The sequence below is a fragment of the Stenella coeruleoalba genome (assembly GCF_951394435.1).
Source record: "Stenella coeruleoalba genome assembly, chromosome: 4".
NCBI lineage: Eukaryota > Metazoa > Chordata > Mammalia > Artiodactyla > Delphinidae > Stenella > Stenella coeruleoalba.
In genome coordinates, this window is record NC_137149.1 from 116,031,527 (window position 1) to 116,049,850 (window position 18,324).

The 18,324-nt window shown below is 34.6% G+C and overlaps 1 protein-coding gene across 1 annotated transcript in view; it reads left to right on the forward strand.

Moving 5' to 3' along the window:
* TLL1 (tolloid like 1) overlaps positions 1-13,351 on the forward strand; it is a gene marked incomplete at its 3' end in the record, with an annotated part of 255,621 nt that extends 242,270 nt beyond the window's left edge. Inside the window, exons 19-21 of the mRNA XM_079919481.1 lie at positions 5,764-5,977; positions 11,827-12,077; positions 13,217-13,351. Of these exons, the coding sequence (XP_079775607.1) occupies positions 5,764-5,977; positions 11,827-12,077; positions 13,217-13,351 (600 nt within the window). The remainder of the gene's footprint in view (positions 1-5,763; positions 5,978-11,826; positions 12,078-13,216) is intronic.
* Positions 13,352-18,324: the final 4,973 nt, after the last annotated feature.

The following is an 18,324-nucleotide window of genomic DNA, read 5'->3' on the forward strand; positions in this document are numbered from 1 at the left end:
TGTTTCTCCCTCTGCTATACCTTGGAGGAGTTTGAGAAGGTAAGTGTTAGCTCTTCTCTAAATGTTTGATAGAATTTGCCTGTGAAGCCATCTGGTCCTGGGCTTTTGTTTGTTGGAAGATGTTTAATCACAGTTTCAATTTCAGTGCTTGTGATTGGTCTGTTCATATTTTCTATTTCTTCCTGATTCAGTCTTGGCAGGTTGTGCATTTCTAAGAGTTTGTCCATTTTTTCTAGGTTGTCCATTTTTTTGGCATAGAGTTGCTTGTAGTAATCTCTCATGATCTTTTGTATTTCTGCAGTGTCACTTGTTACTTCTCCTTTTTCATTTCTAATTCTATTGATTTGAGTCTTCTCCCTTTTTTTCTTGATGAGTCTGGCTAATGGTTTATCAATTGTGTTTATCTTCTCAAAAGACCAGCTTTTATTTTTACTGATCTTTGTTATCATTTCCTTCATTTCTTTTTCATTTATATCTGATCTGATCTTTATGATTTCTTTCCTTCTGCTAACTTTGGGGGTTTTTTGTTTCTCTTTCTCTAATTGCTTTAGGTGCATGGTTAAGTTGTTTATTTGAGATGTTTCCTGTTCTTCAGGTAGGATTGTATTGCTATAAACTTCCCTCCTAGGACTGATTTTGCTGCATCCCATAGGTTTTGGGTCGTCGTGTCTCCATTGTCATTTGTTTCTAGGTATTTTTTGATTTCCTCCTTGATTTCTTCAGTGATCACTTCATTATTAAGTAGTGTATTTTTTAGCCTCCATGTGTTTGTAATTTTTACAGATCTTTTCCTGTAATTGATATCTAGCCTCATAGCATTATGTTCGGAAAAGGTACTTGATAAAATTTCAATTTTCTTAAATTTACCAAGGCTTGATTTGTGACCCAAGATATGATCTATCCTGGAGAATGTTCCATGGGCAGTTGAGAAAAATGTGTATTCTCTTGTTTTTAGATGAAATGTCCTATAAATATCAATTAAGTCCATCTTGTTTAATGTATCATTTAAAGATTGTGTTTCCTTTTTTATTTTCATTTTGGATGTCCTGTCCGTTGTTAACCAATGGGGTGTAAATGTCCCATACTATGAATGTGTTACTGTTGATTTCCCCAATTATGGCTGTTGGTATTTGCCTTATGTATTGAGGTGCACCTATATTGGGTGCATAAATATTTACAATTGTTATATCTTCTTCTTGGATCTATCGCTTGATCATTATGTAGTGTCCTTCTTTGTCTCTTGTAAATGTCTTTATTTTGAAGTCATTTTGTCTGATATGAGAATTGCGACTCCAGCTTTCTTCTGATTTCCATTTGCACGGAATATCTTTTTCCATCCCCTCACTTTCAGTCTGTATGTTTCCCTAGGTCTGAAGTGGGTGTCTTGTAGACAGCATATATGTGGTCTTGTTTTTGTATCCATTATGCCAGTCCATGTCTTTTTGTGGGAGCATTTAATCCATTTACATTTAAGGTAATTATCAATATGTTTGTTCCTATTCCCATTTTCTTAATTGTTCTGGGTTTGTTATTGTAGGTCTTTTCCTTCTCTTGTGTTTCTTGCCTAGAGAAGTTCCTTTAGCATTTGTTGTAAAGCTGGTACGGTGGTTCTGAACTCTCTCAGCTTTTGCTTGTCTGTAAAGGTTTTAATTTCTCCATCAAATCTGAATGAGATCCTTGCTGGGTAGAGTAATCTTGGTTGCAGTTTTTTCTGCTTCATCACTTTAAATATGTCCTGGTACTCCCTTCTGCTTTGCAGAGTTTCTCCTGAAAGTTCAGCTGTTAACCTTATGGGGATTCCCTTGTGTGTTATTTGTTGTTTTTCCCTTGCTGTTTTTGATATTTGTTCTTTGTATTTAATTTTTGAAGTTTGATTAATATGTGTCTTGGCATGTTTCTCCTTTATTTATCCTGTATGGGACTCTCTGTGCTTCCTGGACTTGATTAACTATTTCCTTTCCTATATTAGTGAGGTTTTTAACTCTAATCTCTTCAAAGATTTGCTCAGTCCCTTTCTTTTTCTCTTTTTCTTCTGGGACCCCTATTATTCGAATATTGGTGCATTTAATGTTGTCCCAGAGGTCTCTGAGACTGTCCTCAGTTCTTTTCATTCTTCTTTCTTTATTCTTCTCTGCAGTAGTTATTTGCAGTATTTTATCTTCCAGGTCACCTATCCGTTCTTCTGCCTCAGTTATTCTGTTATTGATCCCTTCTAGAGTAGTTTTAATTTCATTTATTGTGTTGTTCATTGTTGCTTGTTTCCTCTTTAGTTCTTCTAGGTCCTTGTTAAATGTTTCTTGCATTTTCTCTATTCTATTTCCAAGATTTTGAATCATCTTTAGTATCATTATTCTGAATTCTTTTTCATGTAGACTGCCTATTTCCTCTTCATTTGTTAGGTTTGGTGTGTTTTTATCTTGCTCCTTCATCTGCTGTGTGTTTTTCTGTCTTCTCATTTTGCTTATCTTACTGTGTTTGGGGTCTCCTTTTTGCAGGCTGCAGGTTCGTAGTTCCCGTTGTTTTTGGTGTCTGTCCCCAGTAGCTAAGATTGGTTCCGTGGGTTGTGTAGGCTTCCAGGTGGAGGGGACTAGTGCCTGTGTTCTGGTGGATGAGACTGGATCTTGTCTTTCTGGTGGGCAGGTCCACATCTGGTGGTGTGTTTTGGGGTGTCTGTGAACTTATTATGATTTTAGGCAGCCTGTCTGCTAATGGGTGGCATTGTGTTCCTGTCTTGCTAGTTGTTTGGCATAGGGTGTCCAGCACTGTAGCTTGCTGGTCATTGAGTGAAGCTGGGTCTTGGTGTTGAGATGGAGATCTCTGGGAGATTTTTGCCATTTGATATTACATGGAGCTGGGAGGTCTCTTGTTGACCAGTGTCCTGAAGTTGGCTTTCCCACCTCAGTGGCACAGTCCTGATGCCTGGCTGGAGCACCAAAAGCCTTTCATCCACACGGCTCAGAATAAAAGGGGGAAAAAGTAGAAAGAAAGAAAGGAAGGAAGAAAGAGAATAAAATTAAATTAAATTAAAATAAATTTATTAAAATAAAAAATAATTATTAAGAAAAAAATTTTTTTAAGTAAAATATAAAACAAACAGACAGAATCCTAGGACAAATGGTGAAAGCCAAGCTATACAGACAAAATCTCACACAGAAGCATACACATACACACTCACTAAAAGAGGAAAAGGGGAAAAAATAATATATCTTGCTCTCAAAGTCCACCTCCTCAATTTTGGATGATTTATTGTCTGTTCAGGTACTCCACCGATGCAGGGTACATCAAGTTGATTTTGGATATTTAATCCGCCTCTCCTGAGGCTGCTGGGAGAAATTTCCCTTTCTCTTCTTTGTTTGCACAGCTCCTGGGGTTCAGCTTTGGATTCGGCCCCGCCTCTGCGTGTAGGTCGCCTGAGGGCATCTGTTGTTCGCTCAGACAGGACAGGGTTAAAGTAGCAGCTGATTCGGGGGCTCTGGCTCACTCAGGCCGGGGAGAGGGAGGGGTACGGATGTGGGGAGAGCCTGAAGCAGCAGAGGCCGGCATGACGTTGCAGCAGCCTGAGGCGCACCATGCGTTCTCCCGGGGAAGTTGTCCCTGGATCGCGGGACCCTGGCAGTGGCGGGCTGCACAGGCTCCCATGAGGGGAGGTGTGGAGAGTGACCTGTGCTCGCAGACAGGCTTCTTGGTGGCAGCTGCAGCGGTCTGAGCGTCTTATGCCCATCTCTGGGGTCCACGCTGATAGCCGCGGCTCACGCCCGTCTCTGGAGCTCCTTTTAGCTGCACTCTTAAACCCCTCTCCTCACGCACCAGGAAACAAAGAGGGAAGAAAAAGTCTCTTGCCTCTTAGGCAGGTCCAGAGTTTTTTCCGGACTCCCTCCCGGCTAGCTGTGGTGCACTAGCCCCCTTCAGGCTGTGTTCACGCCGCCAGTCCTCTCCCTGCGATCTGACCGAAGCCCGAGCCTCAGCTCCCAGCCCCGCCCGCACCGCCGGGTGAACAGACAAGCCTCTCGGGCTGGTGAGTGCTGTTCAGCACCGATCCTCTGTGAGGGAATCTCTCCGCTTTACTCTCCGCACCCCTGTTGCTGCACTCTCCTCCATGGCTCCGAAGTTCCCCCCGCTCCACCACCCGCAGTCTCCGCCAGCAAAGGGACTTCCTAGTGTGTGGAAACATTTCCTCCTTCACAGCTCCCTCCCACTGGTGCAGGTCCCGTCCCTATTCTTTTGTCTCTGCTTATATTTTTTTCTTTTGCCCTATCCAGGTACGTGGGGAGTTTCTTGCCTTTTGGGACGTCTGAGGTCTTCTGCCAGCGTTCAGTGGGTGTTCTGTAGGAGTTGTTCCACATGTAGATGTATTTCTGATGTATCTGTGGGGAGGAAGGTGATCTCCGCGTCTTACTCTTCCGCCATCTTCCCCCTCACCTCCGGTTATAACATTTTAATTTATATTTTTAAGTAGGGCACAGTGGAATGGGACATGAGAGATCAGCCCTTTTCCTTTTCTTTTGTCTCTTCAATCTTTTCTCCTACTCCCTAATTAATATAAATTGCTTCCTTCATTTCTTCCCTTACTCCTCTAAAGTCAGAAGTGAGAGCAGATGGTAGTGTGGTTGGAATAGATAAATGTGATCAACAGTGAGGGAGAACCTGTCTTAGTCACTTTTTTCTTTCAAAAATACAAAATGGTTGCTTTAAATTGAGAATTATAATCACTTCACAAAACTGCATTAAAGAAAACATGTATGTAGAAAGTTTATGTACAAATATTTTATGCTGTAGGGATTGTAGCAAAATTAATACATTTTCAAGCATATTTTATATTTCCTCCAATTTATTTTATATATTTTTTAGCTTTGCTCTATAGGCTTAAGTAGGAGTGATGGTTTATTTCTTGAATGTATGATGGTTTTTATGAGGAATGGAAAAAGCCTTAATTGGCAATGGCAAATAACCTAGAATCCCTGGGATTATTAATAGTTTGGACAAGTATTATTTTCAGTCAGTCTCAATTAAACTTTCCATCGTTATATTTAATGTGTTAAATATTTAATAAACTTTTATTTTAAGAATTTGCTACACACAAAAAAACATACTAAACTTTGCAAGACTCCAAATATTAAAATAAATGTACCATCTCTCTGAACAGTTAACTAAAAATAATCTAGCTTAAAGTCATATTAGTGTTTTCTAATAATATGGGTTGTAAGATCTAAATAAAGAAATGTATAAGAAAAATCCCTTTGTGTTATGTGTTCTATTAAGATTTACTATATTTAATTTCTATGAAAATAATTACTTGTTTAATTATTTTATGGAGTTTTCTTTTTAGTTTAAGTGCTCAATGGTATGATGATGTTCAGTAGTTTATGATCATTAACACCAGAAGGACTCATTTTTTAAATATAATTGTTTAAAATTTTCTGATGCATTAAGAATAAATTCAGAATAAAATATCATTTGTTATTATAATCTGTCTAAATTCTGGAGTAGACTTAATTGCAATAGTAGAATTAGTTGCAATAGTCAAATAGTGCAATAGAATTTCACGTGAAGTTATTACATTGTTTTCCTCATTATAAAGTCTTCCTAGAGACTTCATATTCTATTGATTTCACACCCCTTTCAATAATGTGCTAGATGGATTGAATCCTTTGCATGGCCTGGACATATTATTGTTCTGTATTTCTACTCCAAAGAAAAGAACCCATTTTGAGTGATATGTGGCTTTTTTATTTTTTTCCCCTTTCTTTCTTTCTTTTTTAATAGATCTTTAGTGAGTTTGAGATTGAGCAGCATCAAGAATGTGCTTATGATCATTTGGAAGTATTTGATGGAGAAACGGAAAAATCACCAATTCTTGGACGACTGTGTGGGAACAAGATACCAGAGCCCCTTGTGGCTACTGGAAATAAAATGTTTGTTCGGTTTGTTTCTGATGCATCTGTTCAAAGAAAAGGCTTTCAAGCCACACATTCTACAGGTCAGTAAATTAGGGGATGCTTCTCTTTTCTGAGTAAGATCCAAGTTTCTCTTCTAGTGTGTGCAGGGGATCTATAACAGGATTATAAATGAATCAGAAGTCTCACTGAAGCACTGTGTGAAATATTTGAGAACCACATAACATCCTAACTAATATCTTTGTAGCTGTTGAACTAATTAAAAGAAACACAATAGTTTGATCTGATTCATGTTCAGTGTGGTATGATCAAGAAGAGCTATCTCTAAATATTTATGTAGTGTATTCCATGTTAACTTTAGCAGTTTGATTTATATGTTATATTTAACAGAAATCTATAGCTTGGAATTCAAAAATTTTGTTTTTGCTAAAATCCTACTTGTTTAGCTAACTTTCACATTAATATATTTTTGTAAACCAAATTTGGAATTTAACTCTCTGTTTTACAGAGTTTTATTTTTTTCCCTTTTATTTGGTAGGCAACACAGTCTTTTCCCTAATCCTAATCCCTAATTTGACTCTTACAGATTCCAGCTGTAATGGAAGTCTTTAAGAAATAAAATACAATTTAGAAAAATATGGAAAATTTTAAGCAAAAATTTCAAATAACTTTTTTATAATTTGGATCAAATTTATAATATATTCCATAAATGTCCAGTAAATATCCTTTTTTTATTCAGTTAAAAAAAAAAAAATCAATCATATTTACTGAAATCATTTAGCTTATAGTGACACCTAGTGGCAGTTCTAATGCCAAAACTATTGAGACACAAATCTATCTTGGCGTAAAATGCAGTATAATCGGCTACAAATTCATCAATGAAACAATTTTAGTGCAGTAATTTTTGTCATGGTTTCCTGATAATTGTTTTCTCCTTTCCTTTTAGTTTAGAAAACATAACTTTATTCCATTGTCCAATATTATTTTCCACTCTAGTATATTCTGTTATGAGCATTAGATTTATATTGAAGTCTATTTGTGAGAAAGTGGATATTGCCTGATTCATGCTAGTAATGACTGGACTCATAAATAATTATTTCTCATGATTAATATAAATATTCTGCTTTGAGAAAAATCTTTCATGGATTAAAATTTTCATACTAATGAAGGATTTTTTTATACACTTGATGTTTGTTCTTTAAATATTTTCCTGATAACTTGTCACACATTGAAGGAATGGAAAAATTGGAGTCCTATGACTTGATCAATATTTTTCTGAAGCACAGTTAATGGCACAATTTTTTAAATAATCGTGGCTGTCACAGGTTCTAAGAATGGAGTGTAAAAGTATGTTATCAAAACTCTTGAAAGAGCTGATACACTATTTTTAAATTACTTACCTATAAATTCCTCTGTTGTAGTTTCATAAAAACCTACTTTTATAGTTTCTCTTTTCCTCTTTACCTTTACCTTAAATCTCAAGTTTTCTTGCAGCTATATAACTCCATGACTCCTTAATTTTCATAGCCTCTGCTTTGGACCCATTTCAGTGTTTGTATTACCATTTAGAATCCACTGTTAGGATCTAATTATCTTATCATAGAGATCATATATTGAAATCCAATTGTATATATAGCATGCACTTGATATTTCAGGCACATACATATACTTAATATAAATTATATACATTGAGTTCTCAAAAGAGCTATATGATGTATGAATTATTATCTTTATCTTCAGATAAAGAAATTTAAAATCTGAAGGATTAATTAATTTGCAAAGACTTCTAAAATTATATCAAAGCCTGGATTTTATCCTAATTCTGTTTCCAATGCTCATGCACTTTCTACTATGGTATATTTTTTCTTAACATAAACATTTTGGATTAGGAAGGAAACCAATACAAAACTGGATCACTGTTAATTGAAACAATAGAGACTGAATGCTTCCTTATTTGTCTTAATCAAATCTTCTGTCCTAACTATCCAACTGAATAGGCTCATTTTTTCTCCCTGTTCAGTTCAAATCCAGTCAAATACCCACGTGATCAGCCTCAATCATAATTTGTAGGCAAAACATGATTCGGTCCTGTCATCTCAGAAATGAGGATTTTGAGACTAAGACTCAAATGAAACTGAAGTAGCACAAAAAATAATAGTTAGAATTAGAGTCCTAGCCTCCCAACTCCTGCTCAGTTGTGCTAGTCAAAATTTTTAGCATTAACTGTTTGTTTGTTTGCTTGTCTATTTTACATGTAAACTTTTGCTCTCACTTAACCAGCTGTCTTTGAATTTTCTGGGTAGATTTTATTTACACTGTTACTTTCAAGTAGCCATACATGATGGAATATTCTTATGTACTGCTTACTATTTATTTCTTTTGAAAGCTTTCTCTTTAACAAGTTTATTCCACAGTCTTTCATGAAATATTTATTTGGTACCTGCTTTGAATAGACACTGTAAAGTATTAGTAATTCATAGCAAAAAATTAGGAATTTTGTGGTAACTTATGAGAAAACAGAAGGAATTCCTGCCTTTTGACAGCTATAGTCTGATAAGTTAAACTTATGATTTTCAGTCAGTTTTTACCACCAAGACAGCCAAGCCCAGTACCACATCTGTCAATTTCTGCTAAATGTATAAAGCATTTATTCATTATTTAATGTTTTCTAGAATACATGTAACTTTTATTAAGGGGCCCTGAAGTATACATTTTAATTTGCTTGAGTACATTTATATTTCTATATACAATTTTAATTTTATCCACAAGGAAGGCTTATAATACTACAAATTTTGAAATTAAGTGAAGAGAAATATTAATATTGCTTTATAGCTATTTTTTTTACAAGTAATACTATCCAAATCAATGGGAAATGGACTTTGTTGGAAAAAGTCCCTTTTTCCTCTAAAGGTAGGTCCAAAATATAAAAGTCCAAATTTATTTTAATCAGGTAACAAATGGTGTTAGGCCAGCCTTAGATAAACTATTGAAGAAAAAAACTCAGTAAAAAAAAATAACCTATATATTCTCTCAGAGGATAAGGCTATAATACAGAAAAAGAGGGGGAGTGTGGAGAGAAAGTATTTTAAAACATGGCATGTCAGGTAGGACTTTATTCTGCAGCAGAAAGCATCATCCTAATTTAAAAATCAAATAATATATTATTAGGCTCCTTAGAAATTATTTTGATAGAACTTAATTAAATTATAGTGCCTACTAAAAGCATTTATTGCTCAAATTATAGGCCCTCACAGGGATTTAACACTTTACCAGGAAATGAACAGAAGTCTTTCCAAATTAAAATGAGGGCCACCCTTTCTGAAACATTTTAAGTCACTCTTAATTGTAGTTTAAGTCATTTGTTTTGAGTATTGTCATTTTCTAGAAGTTTTCAATAAAATCAAATAATGATGCCTCACATTTCAGATTCACAAAGGCTTTGTGAAATCTCTTTTTGTTTAAATACTTCATTTCCTTCTTGATTTCTGTTCTGATCTGGGGTTGACAGAGAATTGTCTCCTCTGGATCCTGATTTGTTTTGCTACTTTGTTTCTCTGAAGTAGGCACACAGAAGCCAGTGCCTCTCCCATAGTCCACCCCTTCCTGGGTTGTGGAATAAAAGTAATACAAGTGCTGACAGTTGTAAACAAAACAAATCACTGAATTATATCAAACTTTGAGAATAAGTCAAATTTTTAAAATATCTGTAAATGAGATTACACTGGTTTATACATTTATATATTGAATTCAGAAATACTTTCACAAAATATTTTACTGGCCTTCAAAAATATAATCCTTCCTTTCTGAAAACAGGTTAATAGTGCTTTAAATTGTTTTTCAATTTTTCTGGCTTTTCTTTTCATGCCTGAGTGGATCTCTAGGAGTATAGATGGTGGCATTTAGATATTCTGACTAGAAAATAATAACAAAATGATGATTGTGTATACTTATATGGCTTTTCCTATGTGCAAGGTATCCTTCAATGATTTTACATATATTAGCCCATCACTCTTCATCTAGACCCTATCATTTGAGTATATGTATGATCCCCAATTTAGGAATGAAGTGGGGAACAAAATCCCACAGCTGATGAAGCATAGAGCTCAGATTTGTACCCAGGCCAGTTAGCTGTGGAGTTCTGTCACACGGAGAGGACAATAATTCTTGGAATTACTGGAATAAGAGAAGCACCGTGGTGGGAAAGGAAGGATGCTTGCCTTCCAGTCTGTGACACTTAAGAGATGATTCCCAAGACTGATCAGTTTTACAGCTTTCCAGAGTGGTTCTAAGCACATGTGTTTCTTTACATGTTTACATTTGTAATTGTGGCACCTACATCAATAGATTGTGCAAGACACCCCACCTACCATCTGGAAGACAAAGGGACATCATTTAACATGATGGGGAAGCCATTCTCATGATTGAAACCCTAGTTGGAAGTTCTTTCATAAGTTAGTCGCACAAAGGTCTCTGAATGTGCAGTTGTCTGTGAAAATGCCCATAGTTTTGGTTGAGCCTACTTGTATTCAGACACATCTAGATGGGGTTCCATCCTGGGAATTCAGAAATATTTTGTTACTTAAAATCACCAAACCACAATGTAGGTAAATTATATACAAATCTGAAAAATCTAAGAATTTTAGCTGTCCTAATTCACTTTCACTGGGTCCTGCCAAGGACAATCTGGTCACAGATGACCACACCAGGGTTACAATTGTGTTTTGATAACCAGAGGCTTAGCTGTCCAAATCTTTCCACATTGGATTTTTGTTTTTGTTCCCTCCCAACTCATATCAGTTTTCTTGGGACTTTCCTGGTTTTAGTACTGAAATTACTGTTTCCCAGGAACCTCTCAGTCATTGGCAAATAAGGGCAGAAAGAAACTCTACTTTCTCCTGACACTTTTCATATCCCTTTCTTTTTTTTCCCTACCCCCAGCCATATGTTTGTATATGTACTTGGTTGGAGGAGACATTGTAGACTTCCTCTACAATTTATTCTCTAGTCATTGTAAAATCTGGGGGCTCAGACTACAAAGAGTTCCTGAGAAAATTTTGAAAATTTGTATTCTCTAAATTACACTAACTGTAAACCTTATGCAGGCTTATATATTTCTTTGGTATATTTACCTCTAATTACAAAAGTAGTAACTGGTAAAGCCTATATTTATTAATATCTCTCTGAAAAAGCCATAAAAAGAGCATTTTAAATTCCTTTATTTATTAAAATCACAAAATATAACTGACAAGGTGCTGGAACTACAAAAATAACTACAATTAATGATGTGTGTATGCTTTTCCCAACCAAGTTAGATAAATATTTCTACCTAAGTAAAGTAATACTGGTCTGTATATTCTATGCAGAGAGTTCTATATGACACATATACACATACAGGAGTTTTATATATTTTGCTGATCTTTAAGTTATTTCTTATTCCTTTGGATTCTGGGTTCTTAAATTATTAAGATTAAACTCAAATTAAGACACTGACCTTTTTTCCATGAAAACAGTTATTTAAGACTGAAAACAACATGAGATATAACAATAAAAAAATGCATTGAGAGTTACTATATGGCAGGTACTGTTTTAAGTGATTTTCATGTGTTAATCAAATCCTCAGAACCCACTAAGATTGGTACTATTATTATCATCTGCACTTTACTCTTGACCACTTTACCCTATGGATAAGAGAAGTGATGTCACTTATACAAAGTCACTGAGCTAGTAGGTATGGAGCTGAAATTCCAACCCAACAGTCTCTTTAGGGCCTATAGCAGTACCCACTATGCCATCTGAATCTTCAAATATAGGGAATATAACTGATGGTGGAAATGAATACAGAAGTTGGAGAGTGGTTAGACTATATTAAAAGAGAAATTTGAATTGTTAAACCTCATTGAGTTCACTTATTTTATTTTTCTTTCCTGGGCAGAATGTGGTGGCAGACTGAAAGTGGAATCAAAACCCAGAGATCTGTACTCACATGCTCAGTTTGGTGATAACAACTATCCAGGACAAGTTGACTGTGAATGGCTGTTAGTGTCAGAACGGGGCTCTCGACTTGAGTTATCTTTCCAGATTTTTGAAGTGGAAGAAGAAGCCGACTGTGGCTATGACTATCTTGAGCTCTTTGACGGTCTCGATTCAACAGCGGTGGGGCTTGGTCGATTCTGTGGATCAGGGGTAAATACAGTACGAGCAGGATACCATAGACATGATAAAAATGCCTATAAATTGGTGATTGATATGTGTAACACATGCAAATCAGCAGTGCTTTTACAAAATGGCTTGACAAGTTATAACATGCCTCTTCTTCCCTTACTTCTCCATCTCTAATGAATTTGCTCAATAATATTGAACAAGACAGATGAATTCAATAGCTATAATTTCTTGTTACTGTCCACATCCTTTTTCAATTCATGTTTTTATTGTGCAATAAATATTTAAATGTTTAATTATCTAAAAGAAATATGCCTAAATACACACCTTTGACAATTTTGTAAGCTTCATAAATTAAAGCATAAAGCAAAAAGAATATGCACATCATTGGCATTCCTCTCTCAACAATATATTTGATAAGTGACAGTATCTACCATTGGTGTGGGGGTTTAGCTGGTACTATTGAATGTTGCTCCATTGCAGTGGGCACAGGATGGAGTACAAAACATAGGTCAGAGGTTGTCAACATGAGAAATAAGAAACAGGAAAGCTTAAGGTTTTCTCAATGCTTTTCCCCCACGATTCACTGCATTAATATCAAATGTTCATCTGAATACATACTTTGTTCTGAAGATATTAGTCCCATTTTTCAAATGTCTACCAGTGACCATTTCTTAAATAACATTGAACTCCTGTCCAAATAGCTACTGAAATGAAACAAAAATTATTCTTGGTACTTAGATTATTAAAGCAAGAAGGAATGGACGATTTGGATTCTGGAAGTGGCTCTGCCTCAGAGCACCTTCTGAACTAGATTTAATGTCCCTTTATCCTTTGTGAACCTCACTTTAATTACTTGTAAATCAAAGGAAATTGGCTTAAAATTTTGGGAAAAAACACCAAGTTTCAGAACTTGGAAGTAAACTTAATTATGTTCAAAGCTCAGCTATATCACTGATCAGGCTTGTGATCTTGAGCATGTCATCTGTTCTCTGAAACTCAAGTTTTCTCATCTGTAAAATAAAGTCACTCTTATCCACTTTTCAATGTTGTTGGGAAGTTTAAATTATATACCAAAAAAATTCCCAAACATGAATTACATTGAAGAAAAAATAATTCATTCTTGTTGTTTGTTTATTTGTTTTGTTTGTTTTTGTCTTCAGCCACCAGAAGAGACCTATTCAATTGGTGATACAGTTTTAATTCATTTTCACACTGATGACACAATCAGCAAGAAAGGATTTCATATAAGATACAAAAGCATCAGATATCCAGATACCACGCATACCAAAAATTAACACCATAACCTCCATCAAAACATAAAGGAATGGGCATAATGGAAAGAAGATGTATTTCTTTTTTAAATGAAGATTTTAGCACAAAGTTTTATATAATGAGTTTGAGCAGAAGAAAACTGCAAGACCAGAATTATCTTTGTACTAAAAGAGAAGTTTCCAGCTAACCCTGATCAACATTACCAGGATACCTGAACTTCATTCTTGACAGTATAAATATAAACAAAGTTGGTGAAAGGGCATCTCATGCTTCAAAGAAGACTTCACAATCCTTTGTTCACAGCTCACCATAGCTGCTTCACAATTCAGACAGTCCCATTCAGGGTCTGTGACCCTGCAGAGTGTCCGTTTTGACAATTTTTCAATATATGGGAAAAGTAAAATGACCTTGCAGGTCATAAACTGGAATACCCTCTCCTTGTATCTTAGGATAATTGCTTTGACTTTGGATCTTGAAGACAGTGTAAACCAGACCCATATAAGTTGTTGTGAAGTGGGAGTCTCTTGAGGGTGGTTTATACTTTAAATGTGGGTATGACCAATGCTTGGAAACTGGAATATTTCAGCTTCATTATTTTCACTTGCAGGCTAAATTTACCTCTTTGAAACATAAATGATCTCGAGACCACTTCCTTTTTGTGACATTCTGACAAGTTTGAAATGTCAATACTATCTATCATTGCAGTTAACTCTAGATATCATTTATTTAAGTGCTGGAAAATGCCCAGTTGATTGGTAAACTCAGTTCTTTCAGTGAAAGTTCTGTCTTTTCATACCAAATTCAAGAAGACTTGTGATGTCTTATGAACTTGATGAGACAACTCCCAACAGGTGTGAACAGGATTCTTCTAAGCGACTGCCTGGATGGTTCATACTCAAGTTCCACTGCTGCTATTGTCTTTCTTTTGTTGTTGATCTGTTGTAGTTAATGTTGATGTTGTCATGGTTAATGTATTTTTTTTAATGAAATGAAATGAAGTGGAAGTAGGCCTTGTTAGAATTGAAAGATCTCTTTCTTTCTCTTCCTAGAAATCAGTTTTTTTAAATGCAATGTTGAAAAAAAAACGATTTGTTTCTGAAAGACTTTCCATGGTGCTATTCCATAAACATTTTTTTAAACAAAGTTTTTGACCTTTGAGCCAACCACCTGTAGACTATGAATGTCTCTGTCTGGCTGGTAGCACTTGAAGACTAAAGACTTAATGTATCAAGAGTATATCATTGCAAGGGCAACACTTGTCCTGTGGAACAACTGCTTATATTGCCTTAGAATTCTTTCACATGATCGAGCAGATCCTCCTAAGAGACACAACTTTTGAAAAGTTGAACATAATAGTGTATGTTAATTAGCATTTCTATGAGGAAAATCCATTTCTGTGACTGAGAGCATTGGATATAAGTATGGTGACTTGCTTTTACGGTAGAAAATGAATTTTCTGCTTTAAAGGCAGGTTTTTAAAAAAATATTAATGTATGTATATGTGAGGTTGTCTGAATGAGTGGAGTTACAAGGAGGTGAAAAGTAGTGGGTGGTTGAAAAGTTTAAATTTACATGCCAATTTCTACTAAAATCCTATTTAAAGTAGCACCTTTCATAGGACGTTTCATGGACAAATAATGGGAACTTCTAATTATTATCAACCCCATTTTAAAAAGGCTCCTTCCTTCAGAGAAACTCTATTTTCATATTTTTTGATATTGATATAGATTGCTATATGAAGTAGCTTTTGTTCTGTTACCTGTCCATGAACATTCAACATTTAATAAAATTGAGAATTTTTCTTCATTTTACAAAATTAAACTATACACACAGATTTAGCTTATTTGTTTTTTTTTTTTGTCATTGTTGCCTTGGAAATCTTTTCTTGCATATGAATTTTATTATGTAAATACATTTTTAAAACCAATCTTTTGATCTTACTGAATGTTACTTTGGAAATGTATAACTAACGCCTGCAATATAATGAGCTTTTTAGTGGAGCTGATTTATTCCAGTAACTCTTCTGTATTTTTTTTCACGAATCTCCAGTTAGCCAAAATATTGGGAATGGGAATTAGAGGAGAAAAAAAACATTAACACCTAATATACTACACTGTGCCCAGCCCAGTACTAGGCACATACACTAGCTCTTTTTAACCTTTATGCCACCCTTTGAGAACTGTGGTGATGTTCTCATTTTGTGGTTTAGGAACTGAGGCTCAAAGAAAGCATATAATGTTCCCAGGGTCACAGTGTAAAGTTAGATGTTAAAGCCCAGATTGTTTGATATAAAAATCTGTGTTTGTTCTACAAAATGTAGTAGAATCAATCTTGACCTATATAAATAGTAGATATATTTTATGATGAAACTTCTCCACATAAAGTCAATTTTAGAGGTGAATTACAGTAAAACTTTCAGGATAAGCATTGTTCCTTTCAGTAATAGCATGACAATTCAAATATCAACTGTAGATATCTTTAAGAACCATAGATAGTACTAGAAATGTGAAAAACAAAAAAACTACTATATAGTTTGGAGTTAGTAACTATGGGCCTTTTGTTAAAATAAATATATTAAATTATTTTATCTGGTGTAGTAGGAGAAATGTAGTGTTCTACTTTAAGAAATATTGTTAATATTCTGACTGACATCTTATTAGGCCACAATGAGCTGCCTTTGACACAACTGAGAAATAAAGTATTTAGAAGGCACACCACAGAGATGTTGTCATAACTTAGGTCTTCAATGGGAACATTAATTTTTTATTGTACCTTATGTCAGATATCAGCTCACTGAATATTATTTTTATATTAATTTGACTTTGGCTTAAGTGTGTTGTTAAATTCAAACACAAACAGCTTCGTTGTTATTGTGTTAATAATTGTTAATTACTGTTCTAGGCATTTTATTAGTTTTGTAAATTTATTTTCAACCTCTACTCTCTATCTGCCAAAGTTCTAACTCCTATACAATCCTCACTAACTATACATAGAAAAAAACTGCTCCCACTTTATATGATTTTACTAAATTATTTTTAAATTCAATTTTGAATATTAATCTAGTTTATTTAGGAAATCTTGACAACTGAACAAAACAACATTTTTAAATAAATATATGAGAAACAGCAATTCTATTTCCAAAGTCTCCAAATGTCCCCTGCCTGTGTTGGCTGAATTTTTGCTATCTTGGATTAATTTTCGTATACCACAGTTATCAGATTCAAATTCTGTTCAATTTTGTTTTTAAATGTCTTAGTCTCTTTTGTTTGGTTTCTATTACTATATTTTTGATAGTAAGCCTCAGATAATGAAATTTTATTCTCACATATAGAAAATCTCTAAAAGTATCTAATTACTCTTCACAAGGCTAAAATTTTTTTAAAAGAAACATTAAATTACATATTTCTTTAGATTTAGTAAACTATAGCCATGTGTGACATTAAAAATAACTTTTTTTAAAGCAATTAACAAAATGTTTGGAAATTTTATTTAACAATAATTTTATTTAGCAAGAATATTTTGGATAAAGGAAAACCTTAATACCACTTATTAAATCCTGCATGGGAGGAAGAAAACAGGAAAAATAATTACCATATAAAGATCTATAACTTGAGCTGCAGTGATGACTTCTGTTTTACTAGAAAAAATATGTAATATGAGCTTATCAAAAAGAAAGAAAAGATGGTCTATGGATGCATTTTTACATCAATGCATAATAAATGGTTACCAATGAACATTTAACTTTTAGTCTTTTAGTGCTATTGTTATAAAATTGAGAAATTTTGTCATTAGCTTAGGAAATGATGGAAAGGTTGGCTCTTATACAATGCAAAATATTATTATTAGTCTCCAAACTTTCTTTTGACATGTACTTTTTAAATTGTTCAGCTTTCAACCTACCTACATTTCACTCCCCACCAGTGTACTCAAACTGAATTCAGGCTTACCATGTAATTCTAGTCAATACCATGACACCTACTTGGTGCAGAGGTCAACACAAGGTGATTCCAAACAGTGTATAGGGCCCTGAGCATGTCTCATATATATAATCTCCCTCTTGTCCAATATTTTGAATACAAATTCAGTGCAATAAATCTCAACTTCTAACTTTAAAAGACTTGTAGGTAAACTATTACTTGGGTTAAAGCCTATAAAAAGAGAAGACCTAAGCACCAACCTGTAGTATAAGACATGTGGATATAAGGCCCTGGCAGCTGGGTCTTCTCCTGCATTTGCTGCCAGAGCAGAGGTGGTTGAAGTGGCAGGGAGAGGTTCATTTCAAGGAATGCCCTTAAAATTATTTAAACAGGAGAACACCCAGAAAGGACAAATAAAGTGAAAGGATTATAGATAATAAGGCTTGAATATGTAAATCTATCCTAAAGCATTATTTAATGGACATTCCATAGAGGGGTATAATTAAAAATTAAATTTCAGAAAAATTTTCCACAGAGATGTAATAAATTTGTTAAAGTCATTTTTACACCATTGTACATCTATTAGTTATGTTTGAATTTTATGGAAATAGAGTCTTTTGTATTAATTTTTGTCATTTTTAAGCCAAAAGACATAGACATTTATTTATTCAACAAATATTTGCTTAATTCCTATAATATGCTAAGCACTATGTTAAATATTAAGAATTTAATGAGACTTTAAAAAGAAAAACAATCACAATCTTTTCTTTCTTGAAAGTTAAATTCTAGTTGGAGAGATAAATATTAATATTAATTAAACGCAAATCACAAAAAGGCATAATTGCAATATAAAACATGCATGTGCAGAATTCCCTGGTAGTTCAGTGGTTAGGATTCCATGCTTCCACTTCAGGGGGCACAGGTTCGATCCCTCATCAGGGAAATAAGATCCCACGTGCCGCTGTGGTGCAGCCAAAAAAAAAAAAAATGCATGTGCATTTTACTACCATTTGGGGGGCACTCTTCCAAACAGCATGGTTTGGATTTTGAGACAAGTATTAACATAAGCATCCTTTCCT